Source organism: Marmota monax, unplaced genomic scaffold (assembly GCF_021218885.2).
Source record: "Marmota monax isolate L192 unplaced genomic scaffold, Marmota_monax_Labrador192_F-V1.1 WCK01_AAM20220418_F8-fsc00549, whole genome shotgun sequence".
In the NCBI taxonomy this organism is placed as follows: Eukaryota; Metazoa; Chordata; class Mammalia; order Rodentia; family Sciuridae; genus Marmota; species Marmota monax.
The window spans coordinates 148,823-165,054 of NW_026694657.1; the positions used below are offsets into that span (position 1 = coordinate 148,823).

General features: G+C 37.6%; 1 protein-coding gene across 1 annotated transcript in view; it reads right to left on the reverse strand.

The window, feature by feature from the left end:
* The window catches only part of Myo1d (myosin ID), a 239,800-nt gene that overhangs the window by 90,463 nt on the left and 133,105 nt on the right, over positions 1-16,232 (reverse strand). Inside the window, exon 16 of the mRNA XM_046423133.2 lies at positions 14,895-15,102. Within this exon, the coding sequence (XP_046279089.2) occupies positions 14,895-15,102 (208 nt within the window). The remainder of the gene's footprint in view (positions 1-14,894; positions 15,103-16,232) is intronic.

The window sequence follows — 16,232 nt, forward strand, 5'->3', positions numbered from 1 at the left end:
ACTATTTTTCTTTTCTTGTTACTAGATATTGAAACCAGGTGTACTTTACTGCTGAGCTCCATCCCCAGCCCTTTAAATTTTTTTTTTTTTTTAATTTTGAGACAGGGTTTCCCTAAATTGCTGAGATTGGCCTCACACTTATGATCCTTTTGCATCAGGCTCCTGAGTCACTGAGATGACAGGTGGGCACCACCCACCATAAACTAACTTAATAATAAAATAGCATTAGGATAGTCAATGTGTGTTATGGATAAAAAGTTTGAAAATATTTGTAGAAAACTTTCTTCTCTATATTTGTCATAGGAAGTGTTTTTACCCATTACTTTTATAGTGACAATTAACCCACTGTAACATCGATGATCTAGCTCTAATGAGCTCAATCTGTATAAATCATTTATAAAATGCAGATTAAGCTCTATTCTCCCTGTAAGTTTATTTTTTCTTCCTTTTTACAGTACTAGGGATTGAACCCAGGGGTGCTTTACAGCTGAGCTCCATCTCCAGTTCTTTTTACTTTTTGAGATAGGGTCTTGCTAAGTTGCCCAGGCTGGCCCTGAAGTTGTAATCCTTCTGCCTCAGCCTCCTGAGTAGCTGGGATTACAGGCATGTGCCATTCATTGCACCTGGCTCTCCCTGTAAATGTATTTTCAAGTATATCGTGACTAACAGAGTTCAGATTCTGGTGAAGTTTTTGGCACTTCTTTTTCTAGAAAGTTTTCTCTTCCCAGCTCAGCTAGAAGCCCACAAAGCAGTGACTCCTATCTTAGAGCATCACAATTACTCCATTTTGCTGGTTTGAGACCTAACACATCTCCTTCCTAATTGGATCGTTGGCTTCTTCTGGGTAGAACCTGACCTTGTTCATTTCAGGGTCCTCATTCAGTAATAACAAATAAATCCATGTTCATTACTCATTTAAAAATGCATATGAGGCTGGATGTGCTGGCACACAGGTTGTAATCCCAGCTACTCAGGAGACTGAGGCAGGAAGATAGCAAGATCAAGGCCAGCCTCAGCAACTTGGCAAGACCCTATCTCAAAAATAAATAAAAAGGGTTAGGGATGTGTGGCTCAGTAGTAGATGCCCCTAGGTTCAATCCCTAGGACTGAAAAAAATAAAATACATGTGAGCACTTTCTCTAGTGTGGCCACATATTGCAATGTTGTAAAGGACACACCTGCTGCCTGCTCCTTCTCACAGTTACTGAAAAGATATAGACAATGGCCACCACCTGATCAGAGGTACACTTTTCTTTCTTTCAGCACTCAGCTGGAACGAACTGGTACTTCGGCAACTCCTCTTCCTGTAATTCAGCTTGTGCTTTGTCAGGTGGCATCCAACTTACCTAACCTGCTCCTGGCTTGAAAATCACTTCTAGCAAAGCAAAAGGAAATCTCTTCTCCAGGAGCACTCATTCTTAGTAAGAAGCTGAGCATGGCTGACCGCTTTTCATTGCTGTACACATGTCCAGAGCTGATTCATGCTTTGAACATCAGTGTTTTCTTTCAATTGTATGAAAATTATCTCCTTCTCTGCTTGTTTGACATTAACAGACTCAGACATCATTAGATGTCCACCGTGGCCGTTCAATGAAGGAATTTGCCAAATCTCAGCCTGCATTCTCTCTGAGCATGATGCTGTTATCACCTTTGTGGCTGGTTTCCCAAACTTTTCTGCCAGAGTGTGAGTCATACCTGTCCCTCCTTTAAGGAATGCTTCCTAGGTGCTGCACTGTGGCTTGGTGGCCAGGGGTGTGTGGGGGAGGACTGCCAGGTTCAGACCCCAGCTCTGCAACATCTGCATGTGACCTCCGTCTCATTACTTAACTGCCCGGCGCCTTAGCTCCCTTATCTATTATATGGAAATAATAATATACACCAGCACCTAAGGTTCTTGTTGACTTAGTTAATATCATAAAGTAACCAGAATGAGTCTTTTCACTCAGTGAATATTAGCTCTCACTTTAGGTTTTTTATTTTTCAGTTTGAGAGCAAAAGTAATTTTACATGAGAAATAATTATTCTGTTTTTAGTGTACAAAATAAAAAAGTTGACTGATTTCACAAAGAAGTCGCTGTGCTATATTTGAAAATGGTGTGAAAGCTTCATAGCTCTATTAGATGAAATTTCACAATAAACAATACATTTGGGAATAGGAGCCAATGAATCACAAAACCAATAAAAACTATATTTAGATAATGATTCTACTCACACTTTTGGCTAGTTTACAAAATTAATGTCTATGTATTAACCTTCAGACTACTTAACAATTAAGTTATTATTCTCAGTTTCAGAATTTATTACTTTGATTTCTACTGAGCTCCCTCATGAGCGCCATCTTGTGAGTGGGGCTATAATACAGTACAGCAATAAGAATGTAATGTGCAGGGGCTGGGGCTGGGGCTCAGTGGTACAGTGCTCACCTAGTACGTGCGAGGCGCTGGGTTCCATCCTCAGCACCACATAGAAATAAATAAATAAAACAAATGTATTGTGTCCAACTACAAATAAAAGAATGTTAAAAAAAGCGGGGGCTGGAGTTGTGGCTCAGTGGTAGAGCACTCGCTTAGCATGTGTGAGACCCTGGGTTCAATCCTCAGCACCACATATAATAAAGTTGTTGTGTGCAACTACAATTAAAAAAAAATAAATGTTTAAAAAAAAGAAAAAAGAAGGAATGTGCAAATTTAAAAAATAAATAATAAGGACATACAAATAATGTGAATTGTTAATTAAAGTAAAGCAACCACGGCTTTGTGATACATGAGCCACCTTTAAAACACACAATTTTAAAGAATAAAAGGATGTGCCAAAGACAATCATGGTTAATTATATTATTAATTAATATCAAGTTTCCGAAATACATTTGAACAAAACCCCAATCCAACTGTGAGGAAGACCAGTGTGTTCCTTTCTCAATGGAGCTGTAGCTCTCCCTGGCCATCTGTGAAGACATGACTCCTAGTCAACTAGGAACAACCAATAGGCTATGTATTAAATGATCATAAGGAATTTTATAAAGCATGATAATGGTATAAAGTCTTTTTTAATAGGACTATGTCGGTATCTTTTAGAAATATCTAGCTGTAGAAATTATATTGACATTCAAGAATGAAATGATAAAATACCTGGGATTTCCTTTATTTTAAATTATTTTTAATTTTTTAAAAAAAATTTTAATTGACTTTTTAAAAAATAAATGGCAATGGAATGCATTACAATTCTTATTACACATATACACCACAATTTTTCATATCTCTGGTTGTATATAAAGTATGTTCACACCAATTCGTGTCTTCATACCTGTACTTATAATGATGTCCATCACATTCCACCATCTTTGCTAACCTCCTGCCCTTTCCGTTCCCCTCCCACCCCTCTGCCCTATCTAGAGTTCGTCTATTCCTTCCATGCTCCCCTTCCCTACCCCACTACGAATCAGCCTACTTATATCAGAGAAAACATTCAGCATTTGTTTTTTTGGGATTGGCTGACTTCACTTAGCATTATCTTCTCAAACACTATCCATTTACCTGCAAATGCCATGATTTTATTCTCCTTTGTTGCTGAGTAATATTCCATTGTTGTATATATGCCACATTTTTCTATTCATCTACTGAAGGGCATCTAGGTTGGTTCACAGTTTAGCTATTGTGAATTGTGCTGCTATAAACATTGATGTGGCTGTGTCCCTGTAGTATGCTGTTTTTAAGTCCTTTGGGTACAGACCAAGGAGTGGGTCAAATGGTGGTTCCATTGCCAGTTTTCCAAGGAATCTCCATACTGCTTTCCATATTGGCTGCATCAATCTGCAGTCCTACTGGCAATATATGAATATACTTTTTTCCCCACATCCTCATCAACACTTATTGTTGTTTGTGTTTTTAACAGCTGCCATTCTGACTGGAGTGAGATGATAGAGTAGTTTTGATTTGCATTTCTCTAATTACTAGAGATGATGAACATTTTTTTTAAATATATTTGTTGATTGATTGAGGATACAGTCTGAGGATTGACTGAGGATACAGTCTATTCATGTCCTTGGCCTATTTATTGATTGAGTTATTTGTTTTTTGGTGCTTAGTTTTTTAAGTTCTTTAGATGCCCTAGATATTAGTGCTGTATCTAATGTGTGAGGGGTAAACTTTTTAAAAACTAACCAAAACGTACACAACATGCATAAGAATGGCAAAATGTTGTTAATCTTTGAATCTGGGTGATGGGAACATGAGTATTCATGAATGATATTATTTTCTTTCTACTTATACGAATATTCAATTTTCATAATAAAAATATTCAATGAAGAAAATACATTATCTTCTACATGAAGAAAATCTATAATCTTCTATTTCACAAAAATGATTATATACCAAGTCTCAAAGGAACCTTAATAAATTCTAGAAAGTATACCATAAAGCATAACGTGATCATAAAGTAACAAAACTAAAAAATAATAATAAAACTAGAAAGTACAACTGAACATATATCTGAAAATGATTTTATAAAATTTTAAACACATTTTGAGAAAAGAGGAAACCTAAACATAAACTATATGACAATGTAATGTTCTAGATTCAGCAAAAGCAGATCTCAGAACAAAATCACTCCATTATTTGTAAATGTGAAAGAAATTAGAGAACGATAATCTCTTCCTTATTTCTGCTCCTTATGTTAAAAAGGAATTGATGAAGATTAAAAGAAAAATAAACATGAAAGCAAAATGGAGAACTGGTGTGCTGAGAAAAAAAATAATAAATGCACCATTAGCTACAATTGACAAAGAAAAAAAAGAGTGAGCATAGGTGAAATCATCACAGACACAAAGGGAAGGAGAAGAAGCTTAAGAGAACACCTTTTTTTTTTTTTTTGGTGTCATTCAGTTCAGTTTGAGAACCTGTATGACATTCTAGAAAAATATAAATTACCAATACAGATCCTATGACAGACACAAAACAAAAACACATCAAGAAGAACAAGAGAAAAGGTATGCTCCAACAAGACCCCTTCCACATGGTGACCCAAGGGAGTTCAACCTGAGCAGATCAACTCCAGTGCTATTTAGACTATCAATAAGAATAAAAGGAAAAGTAGCATGCTATCTTATTGAGGCAGACATGGTATTGCTATTGGATTAGTAGTATTCTCTGTATTGGTAACTAAAGAAAAAAAAATCACCTGAGTATCTTGATATCTGCTTAAATGCGATTCAATATCTATTCTTGAATTTGAAAGTATTCTCAAACATCTGGGATAGGTGGATACCACCTAACGTGTTCAAGTGTATCTATCTCAGCCACATCCTGTGGAAGCATAAGCCACCATTCCCATTAATCGCAGGAACATTTCAAGACTGTCTGATATCAGCATTCAAGAAAGTTTCACAAGGAGGCTGTGCAGCAGCCTGTCCCTGACTGGCAATTTGAGGATAGAGGCAAAGGAGAATTACAGCTGATCCCAACAGAGGAATAGAGAGAAACTTTCCCATGGACCATCTTGAAAAGAACATTGGATACTTCTGTTACTTCCTTAACTACTATCATACACGGTACAGAGACACACACATAGTGTGCATATTACATGTGTACACATCATACACGCATGGTAGATTGATAAAATCAGGCATCCCATTTTGCATACTATTTTCACAATATTACTTTGCTAGTGGAGTGCCAATTACATGCATCCCTTTTACAATTCCATGTTCAACTCCACGTAGTCAGAAGTAATCATGTATAATTTTAGCACACATTTGAATTATCTTATTCTACTAACTGGAGGCTCTTTTTCTCCTTTCTCAGCCTTTCCCTTTCATATCCTTTTCCCTTTCCTGTTTTTCCACAGACTTAGATTCTTTTCCACTTCTGGCTCTCTTCACCCTATCCTGCTTTTGCAATTGCATCAACTCTGCTATGACCTCGTCGTCAAACCGTGACCCTCTTCTAATCAGGAGAGGTCATTTGACAAGCAAAAATAAAATTCAGAGCAACAACTGACCCTAGGTGACCAAAGTGTCTGAACCTTTATAAAAAGGGGTTTCTGTTATTTCCTATAAAGTCATGTATGTAGTTTCATATAACTACAGTAAAAGACTGCCAGCTTACTTTAGATTTAAACTTGACTGTGGACCTCACAGTTCGTCATGTCATGGGTGCTACAAGCTGCAAGCCATGTTTAGGACTGAAATAAAAACCAGAAAACTCATACCATGGGGTGTGGGGCAGGACAGGGGTCACATGATTAAAATTTCAAAAGGATTGGCAGATCTTGCTGCTACGGAATTCGTGTGTTATACTTGTTATTCTAGGGCACCCACAATTTGCTTGGAAGAAAAAAAATGTAAAGACTTTCAATACTATACTATTTTAATAAAGAATTTATATGTTTAGAAGACTTCAGTATATGACACAGGAAGGGTCTTGACCTCTCATCTATATCATGACACATTGGAAGGACTAATTCTATCCCCAGAGTTAGAATCAAAGCTGTGTGATCTGAACTGGTCCAAACACATAAAATGGTGACCAATTAAGATTTTTATAACCAATTATAGATGCTCTTTAAAGAAAGGGCTACGCATTAGCTTTCCTTCACTGGAATGAAATATTTGAGATAATCCATTTATAAAAAATGGTTTATTTTGGCTCATAGTTATGGAGGTTGTGGTTCATGAACAATTGATCCTATTATTTTGGGCCTGTTGCAAGAAAGCACATTGTGGTGGGATCTCTTGATAGAGCAAAACTATTCACCCTGTCAGCCAGGGAGAGAGAAAGAAGAAGAGCCCAGGATCCCACATTTCCTCCAAGGCCCTCCCAATAGGCCCAGCCTTTCAAAGGTTCCGTCATTTCCAAGTGGTACCACTCTGGAGAACTGAAGAAATTAAAGTTTTTGAAACCGCAGCTTTAAGCAAGGAGGTGTTCAGTGAGGAGTCAAGCATACAGTTGGTTCAGGAGTAAACACAGAGCTGAGTTGAAGTGAATGATGACTGTTACTCAGTGTGTGGTGACATAAATCGATCCAAGTTAATTTTGTTGTTTCAGCATTTTTTTTTTTCCTTCTCCAACTTGGGCCTTTCTGGCTTTTTTATTTCTTATTTATCTCCTTGTATTATATTCTCAAACAATAGAATGCATTTTTTTTGCATTGTTGAAGAAATCCCAAAAGAAGACTGTAATTTGAACTTTTAACTACTAGTTAACGATGAACTGATTTTTAATGAAAATACTGCACCAAATACATCACCAAGAGTCACGATTCTCTGATATTGTATCCAATTATTCTAAAATATTTTGTTGTCTTGGAAGAAGAATGGAATAGGGAAATTATCAAAAAAAATTCCTTCAGAGAATTCTTAGAATGACACAGGAAGGGTCTTAAATTCTTAGAATTCTTAAGAGAATTCTTAGAATTCTCATTCTGAGAATATTCTCATTCTAAGGAATCATAGGAAAAGATCAAAACTGTCATATAAGGTTAGTTACTAAGGATAAATTCTCAAAGGGAGATGGAAAACTACTGAGATAGTTTATTTTTTGTGTGACCATTAACACAAATTTGGATAGGTTGATAGGCTGGAAGAGTGTTTCTTGACTACCTATAAGACAAATAGGTGAACTCTTTTTACCTGGGGGGTAGTTAGCCTGCTACAGTTTGAATGCTGAGTATCCCCCAAAGCCCACGTTAAAGGCTTTATGGCATTATGGGGAGATGGTGGAGCCTTTGAAAGGCTGGGCCTAGTGGCAGGTCCTTTATCATTGGAAAGGTGCCCTTGAAGGGAACTGTAGGACCTTGGCCTCCTTTCTCTTTTCCTGGCTAACAAGCTCAGGGGTTTTGTTGCACCACAAGGTTCTGCCATGATGTGTTTTCTTGCTACAAGCCCCAAATAATGGGGTCAATTGTTCATGGACTGGAACTTCCAAAGCTCTGAGTCAAAATAATTTTTTTCTTCTGAGTAGATTATCTCAGATATTTCATTTTGGTGATGGAAAGCTGACTAAGACATAGCCCTTTGTTGAAGAGCATTTATAATTGACTATAGAGATCTTAACTGGTCATCATGTCATGTACTTTGACCATTTTGGACCACACAGTTTTGATTATATCTCTGAGAATGTAATTATTCCTTATAATGGTGTAGATGAGAGGCCAAGGCCCTTCCTGTATCACATATTGAAGACTACAAAACATAGATTTTTAAAAATTCAATGTTGCATAGATGAGTATACTATGACTGGGGCTTTTCACAGAATGCATTTTTCAATATTCAGGTAAAACATACAGGTTTTTAGGTCATTCAGAATGAGAGTGCTTCAGTGAGACAGCTCTTTCATGCATTAGTTGATGGGAATGTAGATTGGTACAATCTTTCTGGGGTCCATTTGAAAGTAGATATAAAAATATCTTAAAAATACCCATATTTTAAAACAACAATTTCATTTCTGAAAATTTATTCCAAAAAAATAATCAAGGATATGTACAAATGCCTAATAGTAACAGCAGTACTGGCTGTAGTAAGAAGAGCTAACATTTACCGCGTTCCAAGTATGCACCAGGCACTGGTCTAAGTAAACAGATGTGCGCTGTAATGAGACATGTTAGAGTGAAGCATTGGAAATGCCTACAGCACCAGGAGAGCAGACACAACCCAAATACTACACAACAGTGACATGATAATGATTTAAATTTATGTTTAATATAAAATAAAATTATATTTAAAATAAAAATTATATTTCTCATTTTTACATGAACTTATATTGTCATCACTTTAGATTTACAAAACCAATAAAAGTCTTTGAAGTCTAGATTTGTAAAAAATGATATTTCCAAAATGAGAATGGACATCATTACCCTAGGTACATGTATGATTGCATGAATGGCATGACTCTACTTTGGGTACAATCAGAGAAGTCAAAAATTGTGCTGCCTTTGTGTGTAATGAATTAAAGAGCAGTCTGCTGTCATGTGTAACTGATTAGAACAAATAAATAAGTTAAAATTAAAAAATGATATTTCCAGTAATTTCACAAACTTCCTACAACATCAGCCCTAATCAAGTAAATAAAAGGAAACAAGAGGCACTCAACAGATTACCTACAATTCTTGATAACGAGTAGGTAATGGTTTAAACAACAGTGGAGAACTATACTTGTTTTTATGAATTGAAAAATAACAGTTTGTATCTCTTCTGCAACCTTTCTTTGTGACTATGCAGTTTATCTGTTTAACAGAAACCAATTTTGGAGGTTCTGGTTTTAGTCAACATTTTTGATTCTGCCTCTTACAACCTGCCATTAAATCTCCAATAAGGTGCAGAAAATGTATGCAAATACGCTGCGAGCTAGGTTCCCAGAGATTAAAATCTATTATGTACTATACTAAACATGGTGTGATACTGACATAGGAACACACTGTTGAATATAACAGTGAGTCCTGGAATAGATCACATACATATGCAAAATTAACATTGGACAAAGGTGAAATTTCAAGTTATTGGAGAAAAGAGGAATTTTTAAATAAGCGATATTCAAACAGCTTGTTATTCACCTAGAGAAAAATTAAGTTGAGTCCCTATATCACACCATGTACAAAAATAAATTACAGATTCATGTTTTTTTTTTTTTTTTTTTTGTAGAAATCCAAAAGCTATACTTGGAAAGATAAGACATTTTTCATTATATTTACAGTGAAAAACTTCACATAGAAGAGTATACCATGAATAGCCAAATGACAAATCACTTTAACGAACTAATTGTAACACACAAAATTGATACACATACATACAGAGAGCTCCCAAAATTTATAGGAAAAAGACAGACAACCCAGGAGAAAAATGGGCCACAGATATGAATAAATCGACAACAGGAGAAGGAATCTGAAAGGCCAAAAGCACACCCTCACTAGTGGCCATGGAAATAAAAATTTAAAGTAGAAATAAGATACCATTTGTCACTGATCAGAATGGAAAAACTTCAAATGCTTGGTAAAAGCCACTGTCATCGGAAATTTAGGGAAAAGAGCGTTTGTTTACATTGTGGGTAGAAATATGTGAATCATTATGATTAAACACACACTCACACCCTTCAACTCCACAAGGACACCTCTGGGAATCCAGGGCATAGAAATGAGGGCCCCTGGCTGGAGGGCTGTGTGGACAGGAGGTCTATGGGAACCCTGTGGGGTGCCCAGAAAGGAGTGAAAGTTGCAGGTCTGAGGCAGTCATTCTTAGAGGCCTGCTGAGCAGCTGGTGTCTGGGAGATGCTGGCAAACAGCTGCCTACATGGACATAAAATAAGAGTGACCCTGGGCTTAAACTGCTTGTATAAACAATTCAGTTGGTGCTCAATGCCCGACTTCCTTCTGGGAGTCTGGAATTTGGGTGGGGGCTAGGAAGAGGTACCTACATTACCAGCCCCCAATAGAAAACACTGAGCACTCTCTAATGGGCTCCCCTGGAGACCGACCACCTGGCTTGTGCAGGCCCTACTCACTACTGGAGGAATTGCTTCTGTAGCTCCATGGGAGGGAACTCTTAGAAGCTAGCTCCTGGTTTCCTCTGGACTTCCCACTAGGTGTCCTTTCCCTTTGCTGATTTTGCTTTGGATCCTTGGCTACAATGAACTTTACTCATCAGTACAACTCTGTGCTGGGTTGTGAGTCCTTCTAGTGAATCACTGAAACTGGGGGTGGTTCTGAGGACCCTTGACACAGCATGGGGGAAGAGAGGTGGGCAGAGGAAGAAAATGTGCAGGAAAAAAGAGAATAACAGAATATTGTAGGAAAAGAGAATGATGATCATAAGAAAATCATCATAGGAACTGTGATCGCATTTTTTTTCAATATGTGTGCTTATAAATATGCCCAGAAAGGTATCAGAAAGGATGGTGGGGCTGGGGTATATATAGTTAAATAGCAGAGCACTTGCCCAGCATGCTAGGTTCAATCCCCAGCACTGGGAGGGGCAGTGGATGGGGGAAGTGGTCACCGCTATATTAAGATAAGACATATTTCATTATGTGGGATTTTAGGTGATCTTTCACCTCTTCCTTTATTTATTTTTTATTTTTTGTATGGTTTGGATTTGTGTGTTTGAGGGGATAGGGATGGAAATCAGGGCCTGGTCCATACCAGGTAAAAGTTCTACCACTAAGTCACATCCCTAGCCCTGAATTTGATTTTACAATGTGCATACACTATTTATATAATCAGAAAAAATAAAGCCATTTTTATTTAAGAAGGAAATAAAAATCAGTTGTTGGAGATTCTTGTTTAGAACAGCAGCTCCCGCTAAGTGTGGTGGTGCACACCCATAATTCCAGCAACTGAGGCAGGAAGATTGCAAGGTCAAGGTTAACCTTGTAATCTTGCTGCTTGCAACTTAGCAAGACCCTGTCAAAGGAAAAACAAAAAGGGGTGGGAGTTGGGGATGTAATTCAGTGGCAGAGTTCCCCTAGGTTCAATCCTCAGTACCACAAGCAAATAAAACACATAAAAAACCACCAAAACAAAAAACAAAACTCCCCAGCAGTTCCTGATGCTGCCTTCCTCTCTAACTTCCTACTCAAGTTCTGTGAGGATACAGAAGGAGGAAAAAACACACATGGCATGGCAGGTTAGGTGACAGAGAATCTGTTTCTAGAAACTGGGAGGAATTCCCATGATTTTTATGGCTTGTGGACATAATCAGTAGATTGCCTATATCAAGTTCTAGAATGGTCTGAGACCAGGGAGGGAGACACTATTCTCTCCCTACTCCACTGCCTTATGAATGAGAAACATGAGACCTATGTGTCACAGAAGATGGGATAGCTTCCCTCCACTGCATGGCTAATGGTTTATGAAGCAACTCTCCTTTCTCCTTTCAAATCTTTCTTTCCTAGCTAGAGTGCAACTTCTCACTAGAAAGAAAGCAGAGGCAGGGATGGGTAACAGTATGCTGCATTTCTAGAAGCCAAGGGCTATCAGAGGGGGCTGAGAGAGGCAGAGGCAGAGCCCGAGTATATTTTTTCAGGTCTGAGATGGGCTGTGAGCTGGAAGGGGAGTGGTAGACCCCGTCCTGGCCAGCAGAGATGTAACAGACAAAAGTCTGTGGCACACTGACCACTGTGAAAGAGGTGGAAAAACTGCCACTGTATGTTTGGGAAGAAGAACCTACTAGACACCAAATGGACAGAGAGTGAGTTCCACAGAGGGTGACGACGCGGTCCATTACCCATACTGGGACACTTTGAGAGTGCCTGGGATACTATTAATAGCTACAGTGTGTGACGGTCACCAACCTGAGCTGTCTTAAACAAACTGAGAGGAACGATCACCTGGGTTTGTGGCCTGAATCTGAGCTTGACTCAACGTCTTAGGTATGTTCAAAGAAAAAAACAACAGTATCAGATCTGAAAAGAACAAAACCATCACAAGTAAGCACCTGATAGAGGACAGATGCATGAAAATAATTCAATGTAGTAGACAAAAAACAGACCCAACTTACAAATTCATGAGTATTCTCAAGAAAGAAAACCAGAACTGAACAAAAGCAATATAAAAAATGCACTTAATAAAATTGTTGCATTTAATGAACTTCTTATATATTAAAATTTCCATTGCAGGATAGAGGTCTATGTGTAGGTTAATCCATTTTAATAAAGAAAAGTAGAGGCAATGGATTTATCCTACCATACATGAAGGCATACTATGACAAAATGTATGGCATTAATGCAAGATGGGCAAATAGAAAAATGGAACAGAATAGCCCTCTCTGACACACACAATACACACACTCTCTCTCTCTCCCTTCTCATATATGTATATAAATATATAAACAAGTGACAAAAGTGGGACATATACACACTCTCTCAAAAAACAAAACAATGAAATAGGACAGGCAGTCCAGTAGATGAGAAGATTGGCTAACTACATAGAGGAAAATAAAAAAACTGGATCCCTATATGAAGTTATATTTATAGGTAGATTTTAAATGGACTAAAGACTGAAATGTAAAAGGTAAAACGATATAGTTCAAAGAAAGAGTCTGATGATGTAAAATTTGAGGATTTTGTTCAACAAAGCATATTATGGATAAAGTTCATTTGAATGCCTACAAGATAGGAGAACATATTTATAATGTTTAAAGCAAAAACAGGTTACTATCTAGACTATTCAAGGAATTCCTGGTAATCAACAAGAAAATGCCAACTCCAGTAGAAAAATGGGCAAAGGATACAAAGGGACAGTTTAGAGGAAATCCCCAGAAGCAAATAAGCATTTAATGGAAACGCTCCAATTCAGTAGTAATTTAGTAGTAGCAAAACAAAATAAAATAGTTAGATATCATTATACCAGTTACCTGATACAATTCAGGGGGAAGTATCACATGGGTTAGGGATGTGGGCATACGGGAACCCTCAGAAGCAGCTGGTGGTTGTGTAAATGGGTAGTCATTCTGAAGAGGAACCCAGTGCTGATGCTGGATTCTCCCCAGCGCCTCCTGCTCTCTGCTTCCCAGCGTCCACAAGCTGAGCAGCTTTCCTCTGCCATGCTTTTCCACCATGGTGTTCTGACTCACCTCAAACCCCGAGCAATGGAGTTGGCTGACTTTGAACTGAGAACTAGAAATTACGAGCCAAATTAAACTTTTTCTCCTCTAAGTTGTTCTTATCAGGTATTTTGGTTACCTCAACACAAGGCTGATTAACAAATACACATATATAGAATTTTTTTACAATAAAATAGTACACATGGAAGCTATAAGAAAGGCCACGGAACAATAAAAAGAATGAATGCATGAATAAAATGAGAAGGGGGCCTTGCACAGCTCAATGACCATAGGTACAAGTTCATAAAGTGAGGTTAAGGGTGGTGGTGGGGTAATGATGGGTGAGGGCGGTGATCACAAGCATGTTGGCAAAATTTCTGAATTACAAGATTAAAAAAAAATCCTTTAAGAGCTAAAATCAGCATGCTATAGTGATACAGCCACTTCAATGTTTATGGCAGCACAATTCATAATAGACAAATTATGGAATCAACCCAGATGCCCGTCAACAGATGAATGGATCAAGAAAATGTGGAACATACACACAATGGAGTTTTATTCATCCATAAAGGAGTATAAAATAATGGCATTTGCTGGTAAATGAATGGAAATGGAGCAAATCATGCTAAGTAAAGTAAGCCAGACTCAGAAAATCAAGGGTCGGATGTTTTGTCTCATATATGGAAGCTAGAGCAAAATAAGGGAAAGAGAGCAATGGGGGAGGGGAGAGGATATTATAAAGATACAGGGATGATCAGTGGAGTGAGCAGGAGGAGAAGGAGAGGGAGGTAGGAAAGAGGGAAAGGGGAAGAAATATGGAATGAATTTAACAAAATCATGTTATATACATATATAAACATACCAAGGGGAATTTCACCTTTATGTATATGTAGAAAGTACCAATCAGAAATAAATAAATAAAGGAGTGAAAGGAAGACCAGTAAAGAAGGGAAAAAGGGGGAGGGAGGTGGGAGAAGGCAGAAAGGAGACTGAAACCAAATCCCTTGCATGTATGATTCTGTCTGAATGAACCCAAATAGTATGTAGAATTATAATGCTCTAATAAAAAAATTCTTTAAGCATCTAAGCTGAATGAAAAAACATAGTTAACTACAAAAGACAAAAAGCAGATGGTCTAGCTCTCTCTCCAACTCTAAATACCACAAGTCAAAAAGTCTTCAGAGTTTTAAGGATAAACTTGGGCAGCCAAATAAGTTTTCCACGTGTGAAGGCAACAAACATTCCAGGATCTGACCAGACATTCGAACGGCTCCATCCACGCACATTTCTTGAATTACAGAAAGCATTTAGTAAATTAAAAAAAAAAATAAAAGCAAAAACTACTCTTACTTAAAAAATATAAAATTACCTTTTGTAGAAAGAGAACAATCCGTACGAGCATCTGGGCACGGAGTTCCTCCAAGGTAAACAATGTACGGGGTGTTCGAATGAAAACTTTGGTCTTCCCATAAGCCACATCATCCTGAAAACCACATTTTTCTATCAGTTTCTTGACAGCCTCTTTGTCTGAAGGAAGGTCATGGTTGGGCCACGTGAATTCAGAGATCATCTTGTACCTGGATGGAAAAAATATAGGGTGCAAGGGAGAAAAACCATGTGGTCATCTTAACAGAAAAACTATTCAAAAAAAATTCAAGATGCTTAGTAGCAGACAAAACAAAGCCTTCTTTGCAAATTCTTAACAAAAGCAAATTTCATTAGCCTGATAAGAGATGTTAAAAAAACTTGTCTTCAATAAAATAAAACACTCCTTCATGATAACAACTCATACCAAGCTGGGGATAGGAAGGATTTCCTTAATGTAATAAAATATTTTTTAAAAATATTTATTTTTAAATTGGAGTTGGACACAACACTTTTATTTTACTTAATTATTTTTTATATGGTGCTGAAGATCGAACCCAGAGCCTTGCCCATGCTAGGTGAGCGCTCTACTGCTGAGCCACAACCCCAGCCCCTATTTACCCAAAATTTACAGCCAATATCACTTTAAAGTAGGCAAACTTGAACATATTTTCACAGACGCAAGACAAGGGTGCTTCTACCATGGGGTCTACGAAGCATTATCTGGAGTTCTAACCAGCAGCACAGGGAGACCAAAGAGCAAGCTGGCAAATGACTGAAGAAGGCACAAAACTGACAGTATTTATAAACAATATGACTCTTCGAAGGAAATCAAGAAGTCCCAAGACAGACTCTTATAACTAAAACAAAATTAAGCGGTGTTGTTGTATGCATTGATGTGTAAGTAGCTACATTTTTACATATAAATCGCTAAGCTTTTTATCACACGGGGCCGCTCACTGAGTGGCAGTTGGTTTCCTGAGCTGTGCAAGCAGAAGTCATGATCTTCTGCAGCTTGTACTCACAGGTGACATCGCACCATCAATAGGTCCAGCCTATACTCAAGGGTATTACAGGGCATGGAATCCCAGAGGCATCTTAGAATTCTGCCTGTCATGCAAAGTTGTTTAATATGCATAGTGAAATTAATTTTTTTCTTATATTGCACATCAAATTTTAAGTTATTGTGAGAAAGGCTTTCTTCGCACCCAGGCTATAGAGTAATCTACTGATGTTGGCTTCTAGTACTTGCATGTTTTCATTCTTTTATGTTTAGATCTCTGATCTGTTTGGAGTCTTATCTTGGCATATAGTGTGAGGATGAGTCAAATTTTATTTTTTG